Source organism: Maylandia zebra, linkage group LG19 (assembly GCF_041146795.1).
Source record: "Maylandia zebra isolate NMK-2024a linkage group LG19, Mzebra_GT3a, whole genome shotgun sequence".
Classification (NCBI taxonomy): domain Eukaryota; kingdom Metazoa; phylum Chordata; class Actinopteri; order Cichliformes; family Cichlidae; genus Maylandia; species Maylandia zebra.
This window is the reverse complement of record NC_135185.1, coordinates 3,722,420-3,742,797: the sequence shown is the minus strand read 5'-3', so window position 1 is coordinate 3,742,797 and position 20,378 is coordinate 3,722,420. Positions and strand designations below refer to the sequence as shown.

Below are 20,378 nucleotides of genomic sequence, written 5' to 3'. Positions count from 1 at the left end.
TGGGGCTTCCAGCATGACCATGACCCAAAAAAATACTGACAAGACAACAAAGCAGATGTACATTATGGTTAGGGATGGGTACCGGTATCCGGTGCCATGATGGCACCGGTTCTGACATAAACGGTAGTAACCAGACCGAAAAGCAGCGCACATTTCGGTGCTTTTTTTTCCTGAGATGTCATACACTTTGAATTCTAGCCAATCATTTTACGTTTCCGAGGATAGTAGGCGGGTCCAGGTACGTACGTTCTTTTAGAGCAGAGCTACAGATTAAAAATGCCCAAGGCGAAGCGGTCAAAAGTCTGGCTGTGCTTCACAGCAAAATATGCAAACTCAGCAGCCTGCAACAAGTGCTTTAAGCTGATACTGTGATACTGTCAAAGGAGGTAACACCTCAAATCTGAAGAAAAACCTGGCGACGCATAGCGTTTTTTTAAAAGCCGAGAAATGCGCCGTATTTGATAGCTTGCTGCGAGACCTCACACCGAGCACATCTACTGCGGGTGTGGTGCCTGTTATCGGACCCGGAGTTAGCAACATCCCCCAAAAACACGAAGAGGAGAGTCCTGGCCCCTAGCCCTGCCAGTGTAGCAGAAATGATGAGGATGATGATGCAGCAGCAGCCGTTCTTCTCTGCGTCAGTAGCTTAATGTTGTTCGTGTGTAATTTACGTTGAGTAGGCTAACCACGTTATTACATTAATGCATGTAAGGTGAACTAGCAAACACCATCGTTGTTACATGCGGCTGTCTTCTTGTTTGATGGCAGATACTCCCTTCACCCTGGCCAAAAAGGCTAAAATGACCAAAGAAAAAAATCGAAAACAGTTAAACATGAGAGGTTTTTGGACAAAGTTTGTGTTTTTTCCATTGTTTAAGCACTGCTTCCAGCCAAGAATGATACCATATATGCCCTATAGCTGCAGAAAAGGCTAACATTGTTATCTTTTTACAAAAAACAGCTGAATATGAGAGGTTTTTGGACCAATTTTGTGTTCTCCATTCTTTAAGCACCGGTTTGAGCACCGCTTGAGCACCGGCACCGTTTCAAAAGTACCGGTTTGGCACCGGTATCGGATAAAACCTAAACGATACCCATCCCTAATTATGGTTATGGAATGGCCTAGTCAGTCCTAAAGAAAATCTGTGGACGGCGCTCTTCAAGTTGCCAAACAATAGCCAAGAAACCTGAAGGATTTAGAGAGTTTCTGTAAAGAGTGGGCAAAAATCCTACCTGAGATTTCTTCAAGTCTAGTGACTAAGTACAAGAAACTTCTTACTGTTGCGATTACAAACAAGGGTTTCTCCACCAAGTTGCCTACTAAGTCATGTTTTGCTTGGGGATCTAATATTATTTCACTCAATGACATGCAACTTAGTGTAAAACTTTTATGTAATGTATTTTTTCTGAATTTTGGGTTGATATTCTGTCTCTGTCAATTTAAATGAAACCACCATAAAATTTAGAGAGTACTAATTTCTTTCTAAATTTCCTTCTAAAACTTACAAATTCAGCACGAGATCAAATAATTATTTCCCTCACTTTAGCATACAGTAGTCCCGATGTAGGTATATTCATAGTGAATTTAACAGCCACAAAACAGTTCTGTTTCTCTCTGGCTCTCTCTGTGTGTGTGTGTGTGTGTGTGTGTGTGTGTGTGTGTGTGTGTGTGTGTGTGTGTGTGTGTGTAAAGTGATATATAGCAATTTGGGTGTGGTTCATCTGAAACTGGGTGACACTGACCTCACTTTTGAAAACTCAAGAGCTTTTATACTCAAACAGGAAGATTGCTGCAGCAGAAGGAAATGTTTCTACTCCTGCTTACATATCTGACTAAATTCTACTTGTCTTTACTGGGTAAATGGGCTGGTATCCAGCACTTCTCTCCTTTTGCTGTGTACTCCGTGCTTCTGCACTAGAAACCATATAAACCCTTCACAAAGATATTTATACAGCATTTTAACTTGAGTTACTTTGTATCTACGGATAGATGCATTGGGGTTAAAATAGTTACCCTCAGTTGAAGGGACAAAAAGTAATTTTGATCTTCTCTTTGTCCTGCCTTGCTTGTCAATCATTTCTGCGCAGTGATAATGGTAACAATAATAATTATAATAATAATAATAATAATCATTGAGGAGCAGCTGAAGCTGAGCAGAAGGTATATGAAGGAGTGTAAGGGTGAAGGAGGTCTGAAACATAAGGAGGACTCTTGCTGCAGAGTTCTGCACCATCTACACCCGACAGAAGAGAGAATGGCATTACAGTAGTCCAGATGAGAGGTGACCAGAGTATGAACCCGGAGTTGAGTGCTGAATTAAAAAAAGAAAAGGGTGAAGCCTAGAAATGTAATGAAGGTGGAACGTGAGACATGACTGATGTGGGCGGTAAAGGAGAGGGGTTTGTCCAAGATGATTCCAAAACCTTTGACACTATGGAAAGCGTGGACCTGACAATAGATACAACAAAGGGTTAGGCCTGTAGGCAGGATATGAGGACAGGAGGGGGAAGAGAATTTCTGGGTTCTGTAGAATAATACTATTGTGTGTCATCTGCATGAAAAATGAATTGCATACCAAAATTGTGGACGATATTTCCAAGAGGATGAAGATAAATTATAAAGGCCGCAGCACTGTTCCCTGAGGGACAACATGTTTGACTGACGTGAGAAGTCGGATAATCTTGCCTTGAATAAATTGTTTCCAGTCAGACAGGTAGGCTGTAAACCACTTGAGTGCTGTGTCCTCAATTCCGATGTTAGCCAGATGTTCTAACAGTAACTTGCCATCTTGTGTCTCACTAAATATTAGTTTAGGACCTTTCCTTTCCACCTTATCTACCTTATTTTAGCTGATGTTGGTAAGCTTCAGACAGTACAGCCACTTATTAAGGATGTGTCATTTTAGGATTTTAGAAGACGAGTAAAGGAGGTAAAAACGTATTTATACTATTTATCATAGGACTGTATAAGAAGGCCTGTGAATTGTATGAAGAAGGGAAAGGGAGATTCCAGTTAGTTTGTTATATTTTTCCATGCAGTGCTTTTAAGATTTGCACAATAAATCAGGCATAAAAAGGTTCTCAGAAGCTCTCCGTAATTCACTGTCCTCCTGCTCACTTTGAGGTTGCTGGGAAACATATTTATTTGTCCAGGTCTTAACAGGTAGAGCTAAAGTGCACAGTTTACACTGAACACATGGCTTCCAGAGCTGGCTGAGTGTGCATAGAGCACCATCGACCACAGCCAGTGTACCCGAACACATGGGTAGTACAAACACCTTCAGCAAACATTCATACTTTTCTTCTAAATGTGTTTGCCACTTCATCAACCTTAGGTCTAATGGATAACAGACATTTGGAAAGTTTTTGAAATACAATAAGAAGCAAATAAGCAAAAATGTACTGCCTAGTAAAAATGTACATAATAATAAAATGTAGAGTAATAAATTAAATGTAATAAAATAAAAAGAAGTACTTGAGAGTGCAAACCACCACGGCAGCTCCATCTCTGGGCAGTATTTAATTTTAAGGGAACAGTATTGTATTTTGAATATATTTATTTTGTTTTCCTTGTTTCCTTTAAACATGCTTTTAGTGTATTAAAAGCAAGGGCAAACCTTCGTTATTTGCCCTGTTGAAACATTTTAATGCACCTGACATAATTTTAAGTATAAATACTTTTTATTATTTTTTTATTTATGGATTAATTCTCTTTCTCTTGACTTCCTTAAATATGTAACCCATCTTGGGGTCAACTTGAAAGAAAGGCAGAAGACTAAAAATGAGATCAGAGGTCAAGTGTGACATGACATTTAGATAAAATTATATTGTGATATTTAGAAGTTTACCAGTATCATTTCCTAAATGCCAATACAAACAATAACAGTAGCATTTTAAAAATAGTTTGAAAAATAAACAATAGACATACCATTTCCTATAGACCTAAATGTTGCCAATACAAACAATGGCATTAAGAAACATAGTTTTAAATAGCTCTATATAGCACTTGTATCACTTTGACCTTCAGATCAAACTATCGACCCTAAAGATGATATCAGAGGTTAAACGTTTATATGGTACTCTCTACATGTTGACAATACACCGGGGTATTTTTCAACAAACAAAATTTCAGCATATAAATCATCAAGTTTGCCTTGAAGACCTCGGTCGACCAAGGCCAATGGGTTGTTAACATGACCCCAGTGTACGCCCCTACAAAGTTTAATCACATTTCATTCAACACTTTTCAAGCTATCGTGTTTAAAAACACAACCTCCTTGGCGGAGGTAAAAACGATCTAGAGGTTGGATACCAGCCTATCAGCTGAATTTCACAAATTAAACACAACAGTGGAGCATCCCACTTTGCCTACATTCACAACATCACTTCGGGGCAACAAACATCTGACTGTTTGTGGACACAACACATGTACAATTGCTGATGATGCATATTATGAAGGTTAATGAGGACTACCATCAGCATTTCTAATGTGTAAATTCCAAAACCTAGAACACTGCAATGGCTTTAGTTAACATTAAAAGCTATTACACACCAATCTTTCTGTTCAACCTGACCAAATTATTAAAGTCAATTAAAAGCCCAACAGGTTGGTCCCAATGTGATCAAGCATCTACCAGATGTGCTGGCACTAGCCCAACTTATGGAGGCCCCACTAGCTGCCAAGAGAACCAAAAAGGGCCACTGCTTTGTCACTCTCCCCATGGCTTCTGTGCAGGTCTCCTGAGCCCTGCAAGTCTGTTTCCACCTCCTGTCATCACCATTCACATTCACCATTCTGGTTCTATTACAGGACAACTGATTATTTCACATGCTCCAATTCATTTAAAAACGGAAATGCCTTCTCCTTAAATGTCTACTTCCCCTGCACTGCTGGAACATAGTGAATTATTACTTATTCCACAGTGCAGAGGTGCAAGCGTGGATGTTGCCTTTGTGTACATGTTGGCAATGTCACAAGTGTGCATTACATGAGGGAATGGCACCAAAAACAATGAGGAAATAGTAATTATTAGGATTTAAAGGAAAACAAGCTAAATACAACCTTGAATGTCAAGCTATTAAAATTCACTCTGACTACTGTCAACCCTGAGGAGCATTGTCCAATGAAAAAAATCCAACATTGGATTAATTATGAGTGTTTTGGTGACTCTTAGATAAAAGAAGACATCTGCTGAAGAACTGCAGGTAAGTTTTTTCAATTAAGCTGTTGTTTAGATAGAAAGACTTAAAGTCTACAGCTGGAAGAGACCAATCTGATGATCTCATATTATGAAGAATCTTAATTTTCAGAATGACTGTAATGATCACATAATTAAACACATACACCCAAGAGCTGTCCAGGTTTACTTACCCTACATTAGCAAATCAAAAGGGTGATTGACTGTGACACAGTTAGAATTACACCCATTCAAAGGACAACACATCATGAAGGTTTAACATTTTTTGTAATGAGAATTTCATGATGTTACAAAAGTTGCAAGACTAAACATTCTGAGAGTTGTGGCCACAAAATTCAGCATTTATAGTTTAAAGTTTAGCTTTGGGAGGAAGTAACAGATTTAATATCTAACTAACCGCAAGTAATTATCACAAGTTCACAAGTTCAACTAGGAGTGATGATACGTCCCTGGTCGAGGGTTACCCTAGGCATAACCTAACGACAATTATCTAACCTGATCTCCTAATTAAAAAGAACAGCTCGATTATGGCAAAAATGATAATCACGATTATTTTCACTGAAATTGAGATCTCGATTATTTGACGATATTTATTTAACCCTTTAAGACCTACCATAGAACCAAGTCTGCCAGAGCTTATATTATTTTTTTACATGTTGTAGTGCCATTTGTGGGAGCATTTCAAGTTGCTATACAACTGTTATATTTTAATAATATGTATGCATTAAGTCCATAGTAACTACATTAATTGCAAAAAAGTGCAATAAACTACAAAAAAATTGAAAATAGTTTTTTTTTTTTTACATATATTTCTACTTGGAGAAATTTAAGAGGCTTATCCCTCAAAACTTTAAATACAAAAAAGTTGCAAAAAATAGTTTACAACAACAGGAAATTTATTTTGAGTGTCTTCATAGTTTTATTTTGGAGATACACAAATTTTTATATATACTGCAGGAAAAACGAAAAAACAATCATATGATGCAAATTTGCAAAGAAAACAGCATGTGCATCAAAATAAACTATTTCCAGCAGTGCAATTTGAGTTCTAAGCATCCCAGAAACTATTCAGAAAAGTCAAACATGACCAGTATAGGTTTTTAAGGCCTACAAGTAAAAAACTACATTTCCGCGAAAATGACGTCACTTCCGGTTTCGGCCAGGAAATGGCGGACATGTGATAGTTCGCGCTGACATCTGTTTCACTGTGGGAAGTGTTACGAACAGCTGATCGGATCGGCAAAGCATGTTTCTGTAATATTATGTTTTTGTTCCTGCAAGCGCTTTTTATGCAATTTTTGCAAAGCTGTATGTGGAAGGAAACCGTGACCGAGGACAAGCTGATGGCATAAGATGTAAGTACAGCTCCTCCGGTTTCATATACAAAACAAATTATTGCGCTAGCTTACACGGTTCAGGTTCTACAGGGATTTAAAAATAGTTACACAAAACGGAGCGTGCTGCTCTGACCGGATTTAAAGGGTTAACAATGACTTTAAAAAATAATATAAAATAGTGTGCAACACCACTGAAGTTTTTTTTAACCTCTCTTTTCAACCAACAGCAGTCACTCTCCTCTCCAAATAACTTCTGCTTAGCTTTCCAAGCTTCCCTCGGGTCCTCTTAATCAGCGGTCTCCAACCTTTTTTGCGCCACGGACCGGTTTATGCCCGACAATATTTTCACGGACCGGCCTTTAAGGTGTCGCGGATAAATGAGGGAGGGGCTAATAATCGGCTCAGTCATTTTTAATGATCGTTGAAAGCCCAGATCGTAATCGTGATTAAAATTCGATTAATTGAGCAGCCCTAATTTGTGGTAATAGAGATATGAGAAATACAATTCAGCTCACACAATAAACTAATGCAGTTCAGTTTATGGTTCTCACACAAACAACTTTACAAGCAGCTGATTGGCTATTTTTAGGCTGCAGAAGAGGCATGCAAAGGGACGAGGTGGCTGTCAGCAGGAGGTCAAGATGCTGCTGTCCATGCAGTTATCCAGTCTGCACTCAGAAACTTATTTACAACAGCCAAGCCGCAGCCTCCACCTGGCTCAACAGCAATTTTTAATGGGCTGGCTTTAGCTGTGTGGCTGAGGAGGTAGAGCAGGTCATCTACTTACAGAAGGTTGGGGTGGTTCAATCCCTCCATGCCAAGTATCCTTGGGCACGATAATGAACCCCAAATTGCTCCTTGCTGAGAAAAAAGGGTGGGTGGATGATGTTATATAAAGTGCTATGAGTGCTCAAGTAGAGTAAAAAAGGTGCTATATATGAATCAATCTACTAACCATTTATCCCCACACACACACAACCCATACACACATCTTTGAGAGAGGACAGAAAGATACAAGCACCCTGATACTGGGAGGAGTCCAACATACAAAGAAGCATAGACCATGGATCATAGGAGGGAAATCAAGATTTCAGTCATTAATCATGATTCAGTCATATGATCTTGGCCAGAGTGCCAACCGCTACCTGCACACATGCTAGCAGCTCAGCAAGAGACAGTCAGGCTCCAAGTCAATTCTCACTCTTGGGGCATGTCGATGTCACACTATAGCATTCACCTCAATGATGATTGAGCAACGTCCATCCACTGATTAAAGGCAGTGTGTGTGTGTGAATGCTACAAAGAGGTTCTAATGCTCCTATTAGAACTCTGTTACTCCAATCAGACTCCACCCACTGATGACAGACTGGCAGGAGATCAACACATGGGACCAGAGCCCTGTGGGCAAACATCAACTCCACCCTGTAGACAATCCACAAGCCAGCGTCTCTGCCAAACATGCAGCTGTAATGTGTCCATAAAACATGCTCTGTGCTCAGGGAAACACTAGACAGGCAGAGCAGACTTTTGTTATAAAATGGAAAGGATGGCAGATATAACTATTGTTTTTCCTTCCAATAACTATCCACTCTATGACATCACAGACAGATAACTCCCACAAACATTTGCATGGAAGTATATTTGAGATCGGAAAATTTTACCACTGCAAAAACTCAAAAGCAAAAGCCATACCACTGACTGCCAACCCCTTCACAGTCGACGTATTCCTGTTTTAAGTGTCCCCCAGCTCTCCTCCTTTAACTAAATCACTCCCTCAATCATTTGAAAGTTTATATTTGCAAATCATACGTCAAATCCATTATTTTGGACATGAGGAAGCACAGAGAATAGAATCAGGGTGAATGGAGCACATGGTGGTAGGTAGTAGACACCCATTAGTTAGCAGATTTCCAATATAAAGCTTTCAGCTGAGCTTTTAACCCATTGCCATCTTGCTGTTTCGAAACTTGAGATGACAACGATGGGTGAATCTCACTGACAAAATGAGGAATTCTGCACACTGTCCTCCGCTCTAGTCATTTCTAATTTTGTCCATCCTGGTCACACAAAATAAAAAATCTTAACATCGTGAGCTCTGCCACCTGCAGCTCTGACTCCGGTCTTTTTTCAATACCACCCTTTCCAAACAATACATTATAGCAGGCCTCACAAGTATCTAGTAAACCTTCCCTTACACTCTTGCTGGCATTCTACTGTCACAAATCACCCCTGACACTCTCCACCCACTCCACCCTGCCTGCACTCTCTTCTTCACCTCTCTTGTGCATTCTCCATTGCTTTGGACGTATCTCCATGTATTTAAACTTATCTATCCTCACTTTCAATCACAGATGCTTCTACCTACTTTCATTCTTCTTCTCTTCACAGAATATCTCCACCTTTCCAAGCTCTACTCCACCTGCTCCCTACTCTCACTGCAGATCAGAATGTCATCTGAAAACTTTATAGTCCTTGGAGACTCCTGCCTGACCTCATCTGGTAGCTTTTCAATCACCATTCCAATAAAGAAGCCCTGATTTAATCCCACCCCCTACCTTGAATCCATCTGTCACTCCTACCACACATTTTCCTTATAGATGCCCTACACTACTGTCACATACTTCTCTGCCACTTCTGACTTCCTCTTGCAGTACCACACTTCCTCTCTTGGCACCAGCATCACATGCACCACAGCAGAGCTGTTTCTAACCTTCTCTGTATTTCTCCATAAACACTGCCAAAGAAAACATCACATATGTAGTGCTCTTTCTCAGCATGAAGCCATACTAGTCCTCACTAATCATAACTTCTCTCCTCAACCAAGCTTCTACAACTCTTTCCCATAGTTTTCCCAATCTGCTCTCTCTTCAAGACAACTCTATACCTCCACAGGTGGAGTGATTCCCTTCCACTCTTCGCTCTCTTCATACCTGCCCTTTCTTCCTCCTTACTAATCCTATTACCCATTGTTATTTTATAAAAATGCACTCAGTCAAACTGCAGAACTTCATTAATGTTAATTAGGCCTCACAATATGAAAGTCACCTTTCATTAGCAGTGATGATGCTTGACAAATTAAAGGCTGCTACCTGCACAAGTTTGATATCCATGCATATGCACACATTCAAGTTGTCAAATGAGATTGACACAGAGTAATCCTCTGAAGCCCTGCTAGTGACACAGAGATGCACAGGGGACTTTCTTGAATCAATTACAGTTTTTTGGTTTTTAGGTGCAGCAAAGGAACTTTCTATTTTATACCCAGAGCAAAAATTGCATTATTGATACAAAGTGTTGAACTCAGAAAAGATAAAATATGTATACAAATACGAAATATCTATATGATACATGTCTAATATACAGGTGCTTTAGTTGCCGAAACAAATCTTAAATGAAGCCCGACTAAAAAAACATAAAGGCCACATGTCTACACAGCAGGAGGTCTGAAGTGGGTCAAAACATGTTCAATGTGCTGGAAGGCAGCTGCAGCACACACACACACACACACACACACACACACACACACACACACACACACACACACACACACACACACACACACAAAGAGCTGTTCAGTCATTTTAAACTGCTCAAAGTAACTTAATCAGATGAAACATTCCTGAGCAGTAGCAGCGGCATGACAGTTTGCCATCAGCATGTGCGCAGTGAAGTTTAATCTATTGCTGATGCTGTCTCTATGTGCGTTCATGTTGAGTCACAGTTGGCCCGTCAAAAGTCTTCAAGAGGAATTCAGGCTCAGCTGAGCAGCCCTAAATGCTTCCAGATGGAGGGAAAGCCCCACCACTGCTTCCTGTGGCCCTCATTCCCTCCCTTTAATCCACCATCCCTCCATTGCTGAATCCATCCTTCCATTTGCCCAGCTGAGCTGTTCAAGTAATGGTGTCATTCATAAGGTTGACTCAATGTAAGGGAATCGGGAATTCTGCAATAAAAGGAGAAACTTGTTTCTACAAAAATATTCTAATATAGATAATAAAAAATTAACACATAGTCTAGTTAATGCACCGAAGTTAGATTGGTAGATTTTTGCTATATGCTGCAATCCCTATTACTAGATCCACTACATGTTAAGTGGTGGATCTACGCCATCATCTAATAAAACTGTTTTCATAAAGCTGATTTTATGATAAACCATTCCTGACTATATACAGCTGAGCAGGAGAATGTAGTTGCCCTAATGTGTGTCTTTGTTTTAACAATGTTGCACTTCAGTGGTTAAAATATTCAAGCAATCTAACTAAAGACTACCTACCCACAACATTAAATGTCAACTTTTGTTGCCTCCAAAGTCGAGTTGGTGCCTTATTTGCAAGTTTGGTAATTCAGGCTTGCACACCTCCTTAACATTTTTGATATCTGGACGCACTGTTGTTGACTCTCACTGTCTCTCTAACCACTCGATTCTGACAGATGATCTTCCACAACAAAACTTAAGTGCAGCTGTAATCAGAATCACATATCCTTCCTGTTCTCTGCTGACTTTCATTTGCCAGATTTGTAAAAATGTCTCATTTATACCAGATGGATCTTCCTCTAGGTTTCCCTCTGGGAGCTCCAAGTACTTTGGACAACTTTAGCATCGGCATTTCTGACAATGTAGCATGCCACAATACATACAACTGTGAAGTAAAGGGCTACTTTGAGGACATACAATTTAAAAGGACTCCCTGCTGGTTCCCTGGGGAACTCCTTTGTGACCGTTTATGAACATTAGCAGGTGTGTTTCCCACTGAATCATACAGTCCTGTGCTATAAGCACGACAGCATTAGAAAGCTCAGTATATGGTCTGAGTCTATGTGACTTTCTGGCTCTCCACCCAACATACCACTGCTATTATATAAAACTTTCAGCAAAGATACCCGTGGGATGTAAAATGTAGAGCTTAGTACAGCACAAGCATCTACTCAGAAAAGAGACACCCTTTCATTTCCTTAAAGCAGAATGATATACTTAATAGCATAAAAGCAATTTTGTACTTTTTACCAATGACAGACTAATTTTAAAGTTTTTCATTATTACAAATCATTGCATGTTGTCATTATTTTGCTCACAGAAATTTAGATGATTGTTATAGATATTAGTACTCAGTTCAGATATTTTCTCAATATAATGAAATATTCTATTCTATTCAATTCAGTTTTATTTATATAGCGCCATATCACAACAACAGTTGACTCAAGGCGCTTTATATTGTAAGGTAGACCCTACAATAATACATACAGAGAAAAACTCAACAATCATATGAGACCCTATGAGCAAGCACTTTGGCAACAGTGGGAAGGAAAAACTCCCTTTTATCAGGAAGAAACCGGCGGCAGAACCAGACTCAGGGAGGGGCGGAGCCATCTGCTGCAACAGGTTGAGGAGAGAGAAGGAAGATGGGATCAAGGACATGCATAATGAAATATTATATTCATTATTTATATTAAAGAACCTCCATGTATTCTGTGGAAGGCTGCATCTTTAGTTCTTCGTTTGGACAAATTTCTAGCAAACTTTATACATATCTATACAATAACACCCTCCTGTTTTTGTTATATCATTGTTCCCATAGACTGTACATGTTAGCCATTATTTGGCAGTGTACCAGTGACCAGTGTTGGGTTTGGGTACTTATTTCTTTTTCCCTGTAGTGAATAATGCAGCACATTTGATTTGCTTTTTATTTTTTAAATGAATGAATACATTATCATATATCGAGCTCCCCAGTGAACATGTTTAGATCAGCTGGTGGAATGTCTTCACATCACGAGGTGTTTGATATTACAAGCCGTTGTATGCCACACTGAATCTTTTTAATCTGTTCATTGAGGGTTGATTGATTCCAGCAAGGAGTGTCATTTTTGATGCCAACTTCACCAACATTTATCTAAAGGCTGGCTGTCAAAGGAGATTTTGTTAGATGTTGTTGGCAAGTGTAGATAGCATCCCTTTAATCCACAGAGCATGAGAAAAGAGATGAAAACAGGTGAAGACAGGATTAGGCATATGGTCTGTGAGAAGACTAAATAAAGCCAGAGTGTTGAAGAACAAAGTATCAGATAGACGATAAGACATGGGGTTAACACAGTTTCTTACAGTTTAAAAAGATGAAGACCAATGTTGGTCCATTTTGAAATATGACTGCTTACGCTGCTGAAACTAAAAATAAGGAAGTTAAATGGAAATTCACATTGTTCCATTTTCTTTCATTTTGATTTTGTGTTGTGAAAGCCGACAGAATTAACCATAACAAAGTGTAATGGGTTAGTGAGGTATGCTGAGCACAAAACCAGAGTCTTCAGTTTCACAAAGGTGGCTCTTTTTATCTGGTTAGACCACTACAGTACCAACTTCAGATAATGTTATGTTCTGGTTTAAAAACAACTGTGGGAGCCACATTTTCCCACATTTTTGACCCAACAGCATGCACTAAAATCAATACAGATTGTTACCTTATGGAATACATTTTTATATTATACATGGTAAGCAGTACGTTAGTAATTCTGGCATATAAAGTCGCCCAGTTACACAAGTGCAAACCTTGCATTCAGTTTACTGTTACCGTCCATAAATACAGAATGTTGTTGTAATTTATCAAGCGTTTAATAAAGGGTGTGTAGTTACTCACAAAAGAATAAATAGCAAAAAAAGAAATGGGAGCCCCGGCTAAAACAACCAAAAGAGGAAGAAGACCATAACCAGCGGCAGGCCCCTGGATTCAGGTTTCTCCCCTAACCTAGTCCTGGGAAACTAAACTAGAAGTAACCAAAACAGAAAACAGTACTACCGGTAACTCCTACTCAGTCAGTACTTAATAAACAGAGCTTTAAGAGATATATAGAAAATGTATGAATATGCTTTATGCTTGGTCCTGCGAAGCACTTTTGACATGGTTATAAAACAAATTGAACTAATTATAACCATTACAACTAATACTAAATTCCCACTGTTAGGGTCATTGGTACGTGGTTCTTGTCACACATTTTCTCCAATAGATAATATGATTTTTGTCATTCAGGACAGAAAACAGACATTTTTAATGAGGAAAAAAAATAGAAATTTCTTAAAATATTTTTTGACAATCACTTGAGCCCTGGCACCAAATATATCGAGTCAGGTCAAGATTTTTCAGATGTGTAACTGCTCCCGTGGGTTCATTTCCTACGAATCAGTGTCTTTGGTTTCAGATCTGCATTTATAAACACACATCAGCAGCACTGATTCACTAGAGGAAACAGACTGTGAGACAAAAAAGGAAGTGAGACAGAAAAGAGAGATACAGTATTTCACAAGAACCTTTTAGGTTAAATGTTAGCGCAGTTACTCTGTCTAGAGGATTGATCAGCAGGTAAGATCCATAAGTTCTAAAGGAATTTTACTCTAAAACACTGGACCTCAACGTTTGATGGAGATTTAGACTTGTTTGTCTTGAGGTTGTGCAAAACTCTGGCCAGTATTTATCAAAATCTTTTTAAGAAAAACTGACTAATCGTTCAGTCTAGAAAAGAAAAGAAAATTCATGTTGCATGAAGCTAATACATTTTTACTCGACTTAGTCAAAACAAAGAAAAAAAACGGGGAAAAAAGACTTTTCCTTTAACAGAAGACTAATTGACAAACTGCCTTAAGATTAAACTGTGGAGGTCAGCTGCTCACTGACTTAATACAATATGAGGAAGTGAAGGAATGTCAAGGGCTATTATGCAACAACACAACAAACTGAGAGTAGGGTGCCTCCTTTAGGCAGCCAACACACACACACAGACACACACACAGATATCCTACCCCTGCTGATTCGTTGTTTCTCTCCAGACAGGATACCAGGAGTATCAATGATGCTGATGCTCTGAAGAACCTGATTGGGCATCTGGGAGCAGATAAACCTGAACAGTGAGAATTGAGTGAGAATTCATGTTTTCAAGGCAGCAACACTTTTATCTCAGGCTAATGAACTGTCAGCTGGTCAGATAGTTCAAGAAAGAAACATTTCCACAGCCCCATCCACCCAACCACGTACTTTACCCTTGAGGTTATCGTACTACAGCAAATCTCTAAGAAGAACTCTAGTAAGATGAACTTTACAAAAAGTAGTTTAAGCTAGTGTGTAAAAACAGTCACATTGTCAGTGTACAAGAAATATTTCCTCAGGGTGAAAATTCAGGGGGGGTGTGGGTTATCTGTGACATGCAGCAGGATGCAAAGGTTACGGTGTTGCTGCTGTCACCGTGATTGGGGTTAAAACAAAAGGTGGGGTCAAAGGTCAAAGAATGTTCAAAAAGAGTCAAAAATGATAAAGAAAAAAAACTTCTTCTGTGGATAATGTGGCATATCGGTTTGCTCTTTGATGCAGCTGCATATATTTAAGTCAATAATCTGGACCTCGTCTATAGTTGTGACATTTGGATACACCCACTTTCTAACTACGATTGTTTGCATTAGCTGATAATTTTGGACTGCACACTATCGTGCAAATACAGTTTCTTGGCTCCAAAAGAACCATTACGTTCGCAACTACAACATAATGCTGAGCCTGCAAAATACAGAAACCAGTGGGGGATGCTACGTTGGTTGCATCCGTCTTTTATAGGCTATACATTACCATGTAGATTTGCTTGACTTGCTAGACTTGCTTTACTAGTTTATTATTACACCTTGGTTGTTATCATTGTTCTCTCTTATGTTCCAGGTTCTGGTCACTGTACTTCTAATCTCCCTGTCACCTAAATTTAGTCGAGAGGCTACAGGAGCTATAAATTGCCTTGACTTGTCAGGGATGCAGCAGGCTGGCAGCGGGAAAAAACAAAGCCACCATATTGACACATGGTGACGCACACACACACTTCCCCTTGGAAACAATAACTTATTTTGGAGGGTCTCAACGGGACAAGACGGGATTTCAAGCTTAAGGAATGTTTCAGGTGTATATTTACAAACAGACATTCGGAGGGTGGACTGTGTCCACTTCCTCTCTCCTGCTCTTAGACATATTTCTGGACAGAGGAAATACTTTTGAACAGGAGTGGCTTTAGCTAAATTTAAATGCCTGATACAAACTCTGGAATCTGACAGCTAATAGTGTTTATATGTCAGTGTGGGGGGACAGAGGTCACTTCCCACGTTGTAAATGTTTTGAGGAAAGCAGTGACAGAAGTGGGAGGAAGTGCCAGTATTTCTTTGTGTTCATGGAGTGGTGTTTGCCAAAGTGGGAGCAAGGTCATAAGAGCGTCGAAAAAAAGAAAAGAAAGAAAAAAAAAAAGCCCATATTCAAAATGTGTATTACACGTGAATGAGAGCTATCTGCTGTAAACATATGTACAGACTTACACATTGACGTCATTGGAATAGTATATGTAAAGTAATCCCATGAGTATGATAAATAGCCTATTCAAAAGTTTCTTCTGGATTTAGCTACTTTGGTTCTTGGGTGTGTCTGTCTGTGTGAAAAGTAGTGAACCAAAGTGACAACAATCTACAAAGGCAGAAAATAAGACCAAACCCTCAATTACATGGAATTATTCTCTAAGATCTTGTTGATCTCTTTGAGGACCGGGTCTCTAATGTCACATCAGTCTGCACCCATCTTATTTATCCAACCTCTCTGCATTCTGTCTGCATGAATATAATCTATACAGAAAAAGCAACAAATAAATCACAGCACATCTAAGAAGTCTATAGATCTGTTGTTCCATACTCCTCAGTCTCTCTCCATCAGGAGAAATCACCAGTTTTCTCAGTTGTACTGTATTTCATCGATGACCTCAGCTGCATGATGAAAAAAGGAATTAAGTCTAATGACCAGCAATTAAAATGATTAATGGTTCTGGAGATCAGCAGGCAAACATCCTGAGAGCTCTTCAGTATATGGACTGATCCACTGGTCGATTTGTGTGTTGCTATTATAGATCAGTCAGTCTGAGTTACATTTTATTTGATTGGCTTTGCTTGATTCTTTGTTTTGGTCTCCATCAGACCAAGAAGAGGAGTGGTCCAAAATCCCTCCTGAAATATGAACAAACCTGGTGACCAACTAAACTAAAGGGCTTACCGCACCGCTCGCCAACAAGGGTTTCTCCATCATATTCTCTTTAATAAATAAATCATAATTTTCTCATGATTAAATTTTGCTTTTAATTATTGTAACAAATTTCACTCAAACAGAGAACCAAAACAGAATTTCAAAATTGAAAAGAAACAAAAAAATGGCCTTGGCTAACGATCCAACTAGCTAGTCTTTACCAGCAAGGGTGCATCGACGTTTTATTTTGTTTTCTTAAAAACTTACATTTTTATCATTTTATAGTAAGGTAGGATGTCGAAAGTCTGTTTTTTGTACACTGTGTTTTGGTTTTATGGGGTAATATTGCACAGTCTGTGGTCTGACACCAAAAATGGAGATTTTTAATCCTCTGAGGTCTACTCTATCATGACCCCAAACCTAAATCTAACCCTAGGCAATCAGAATATATAGTTGGTGTTTTGCTTAAACAGTTTGAAAACAACAAAACACACATAAAAAACTATTCACATCTTGACATAATAGTTCTGTTCTGGCCTAGTCTTAGGGTAGGGTTAAGGTTTGGGTTGCCGCCCTTAATGACTTGGATCTCTGAGGGGTAAATAAAAATTATATCTGAGGGAACCCGATTTTCTCATAAAATACTGTACATCAAATATTAAAACCCTCTTTGAATTCCAGGTTTATAAACATATCTAGATGGACACTGAGGGTTGTTTAAGCTGTGTTTTTCCTTCTTTAATGTGCGCATGCCTTTACCTGTTGAGGAAGGAGTTTCCAAACGCGTTGAGTTTCCTGAAGGGTTTCTTGGGGTCGACGACTAGAGCATTGCCTGGGACAACCCCCTCATTTTCACCATGCATCACTGCTATAAAGCCATCAGTGGTTGGCTCAGGACCGATCCGCATCCCAGGGAAATCTTGTTCCAGTAGATACCTGAGCCAAAGACAGAATATATGTAGTTCAACTTTAACGACTTTCAGGATCTTACTATACTTACAACAATAAGAGTGTTCGAAAAAAACTTTGTTTTAGTGTAGTCCAGAAATTTGCAATCAAGTTCTACATCTGTTAGAATGTCTCGGTCAAATCATTGTTGAAAATCCAGGTCCAAAAACAGGTCCAATAAGCTGGAAAAATAAATGAAATACACAAGTCACACAAATGGTTTACTTTTCTTGGACGTGCTCTGTTTGACACCTTCATTCAGTAGAGTCTGGGTACCCCCACCGTTTTAGGCTTCATAAAAAAGGGTGAATAGAAAGCAGTGTTACAATAAGAATATTCTACTAGGGTCAGCAGTGCCTTGCCAAAACCATGCCTAATGTCCAAACTGAAATACTTTCTGAAGTTTTATTGAGTACACTGAGGTGTTTCTGTTAAGTTTTCAAACATTAAAATAAAGGTATTTATCTATAAACATCAAGGCTCTAAAAGTTTTTGGAGGCTTAAAAAACAAGGAAGAATTAAAAAGTTGAAAACTTCGACCCAGAAAAAAGGTTGTTCCATCGTTAATTAACAATTGGATAGTACATTAGGATACAAGGGACCTGGACTTTTATGGATGTTATGTCACAACAGTTACATTAACACAGCACATTATCCTGCTCTTAATGAGTAATAATGTAAAAAGTGCTTAATTTGCTTTTAAATACAACAGGTAACTATACTGAAAATAAAAAACAGGATTGAGCAAGATTAGGGTGGTGCAGGCCGAAACTAAAGCATGGGCAAGAGAATGGAATGCACATGTTAGATCCTGCATATGTTGGCTAACATAAACTTTATGTGGTTGAACACACAACTCATGTGGTTCACACAATAATATCACCTTCCAAAAGATTGCATAACACAAGACTTTTTTAAATAAAACAAAGGTTAAAAATGAGTCTACAATTAGCTCAGACAGCTGACAGCTCAAATAAGGGTGTTTTAAGTAATGGTTTATTACCACAACCTTAAATAAAAACATTAATAATTAATGAGACTTCTTTTAGCAGTCTTGTAGGAATGGAGACCCCATTCCTACAAGACTTTAGACCAAAAGACACAATGATGTTTTAGAGAAAGACTTTTTTGCCATGAACTCAATGATTGCTAGAAAGAAGAGTCTAAGTAAATATCAGCAGCTACTGACGTCGCTGTATATAATGATACATCTGTGTTTACCCTATGACAAAAAATTGTTTTAATGGTTAACATTTTATTTGTGAAAGTTAAAGTTAAAGTACGGTTGGCCCAACAGAGCTCTGACTGTGTGTCATTCGGGCTACAGTCCTGAGAAGAAAGCTGGATTGTTACTGTTTTCCTTGAACGATGACAAATATATTGTTAATCTATTTTTTCAAAAACTGTAAAGCTTGGAAATCTTACTATTTTTTCAGGCCTAACAAAGATCTTCTTAATGAGTGCAAAGCCATTTCCTCTCCAGCTTATGGATTATCTGCTTTAAGCTGCACATTTGTGAGTTATAGCAGGGAGTCAAGCATGTCTTACTTGTTGCCTTCCTTTTTAAGAAACCACAGAATCCAGGGTCATATATAGTGATGACGTAACACAATAATCAAATAATTTACCTCTGTGGGAGTAAAGTTTAGGTAGCTGCTCTGCATTGCGTTTGCACATGGTAGAAAATAATAGTGATACTTCTAAACCTCATCAGCCACTTGAATCTAATGAGACTGTCATTTTCAACATCTGCATGTTAAAATCACCTACAATAATTACTTTGTAAGCACAAAATCATATGAAAAGTCTATGAAATCAGATAGAAACTAAGTGTTAAAACAAACAACGTAACAACTAAAACTGTTTTTTGACTTTTCCAAGGCTAATAGTCAGGCTTTCAAACTGTTAGGTCTTGGGTTAATTAATAAGCCAGAGTTTACTGGCTAACAGGGAGAAACCCAATGTTTGATACATTTAATTATGAACTATTGAAAATCAGCTTCACATCGGTCAGACATCAATACCACTATGTAAATTTGTCCCAAAACTGTTCACCCATTATCACTGACTGGGTGTTTAAGAAGAAAAATATTCAGTTTATGATCAGGTTTGTTACAGACAAGAAATAGATAATCACACATTTATGATTCTGAAACAGCACATTTTAACCTTTTTAGTCTTTAAAAAAAAGAGACTAAAAGGGCTAAGTTGATCGTTAAAGCTATTCTTAATTACTTAAACAGCAGTTTGACTTTTAATTTGATGCCAAGGGAAATCCCAGATCTATTGTCACAAAAGCAGGCCATTGGCCAGTTTCTGAGGTTCAGTCACACAGGGCTCTGATCTCTGTAATGGAACAGCTGTGTTTGCACAGACTTTGAAAATAAATCTTTTTCCTTTCCTTTCATCTCAACACTGACCTTGTCTACTTTTCCACTTGCTTTTCCTTATAAAAGAAAAGTGAGAAAGGAAGGAAGAGAGGGAAGATGGCTCTTTCTCGTCATCTCCTGTCTTTGTGGACAGTGCACACTTCAAAGAGTGTGCAAGACCCAAGGATGGAAAACTACCGTGCATGCCCCTATACTGAAATGTCAGAAACGACAGCCCCTTTAATGTTACATGTCACGTGGCCTTACAGTTTAGTCATAATCTTCCCTCATGTTTTCATTCAGCTGCTGATCCACAAGAATTTCCACCTCTAGCTGCAGTTTGAAAAATTGTGGAAGATCCACTCTGATTGTAGTTGTTTATGTGCATTTTTATCTTTGTGCAACTTATGAAAAATGTGAGAAATATCTTTTCTTCTCCTTTCTTGACAACCGCTCATACAGTGTTCTTCAAACTTGGCAGGTAAAATGCCGAGGACCAACGTTAGC

The 20,378-nt window shown here is 38.7% G+C and overlaps 1 protein-coding gene across 1 annotated transcript in view; it reads right to left on the bottom strand.

Annotated features, from left to right (window-relative positions):
- The window catches only part of ehd4 (EH-domain containing 4), a 39,829-nt gene that overhangs the window by 15,913 nt on the left and 3,538 nt on the right, over positions 1-20,378 (bottom strand). Inside the window, exons 2-3 of the mRNA XM_024800044.2 lie at positions 17,314-17,490; positions 14,325-14,422 (exon numbers count right to left, since the gene is read on the bottom strand). Coding sequence (XP_024655812.2) covers positions 14,325-14,422; positions 17,314-17,490 — 275 coding nt within the window. The remainder of the gene's footprint in view (positions 1-14,324; positions 14,423-17,313; positions 17,491-20,378) is intronic.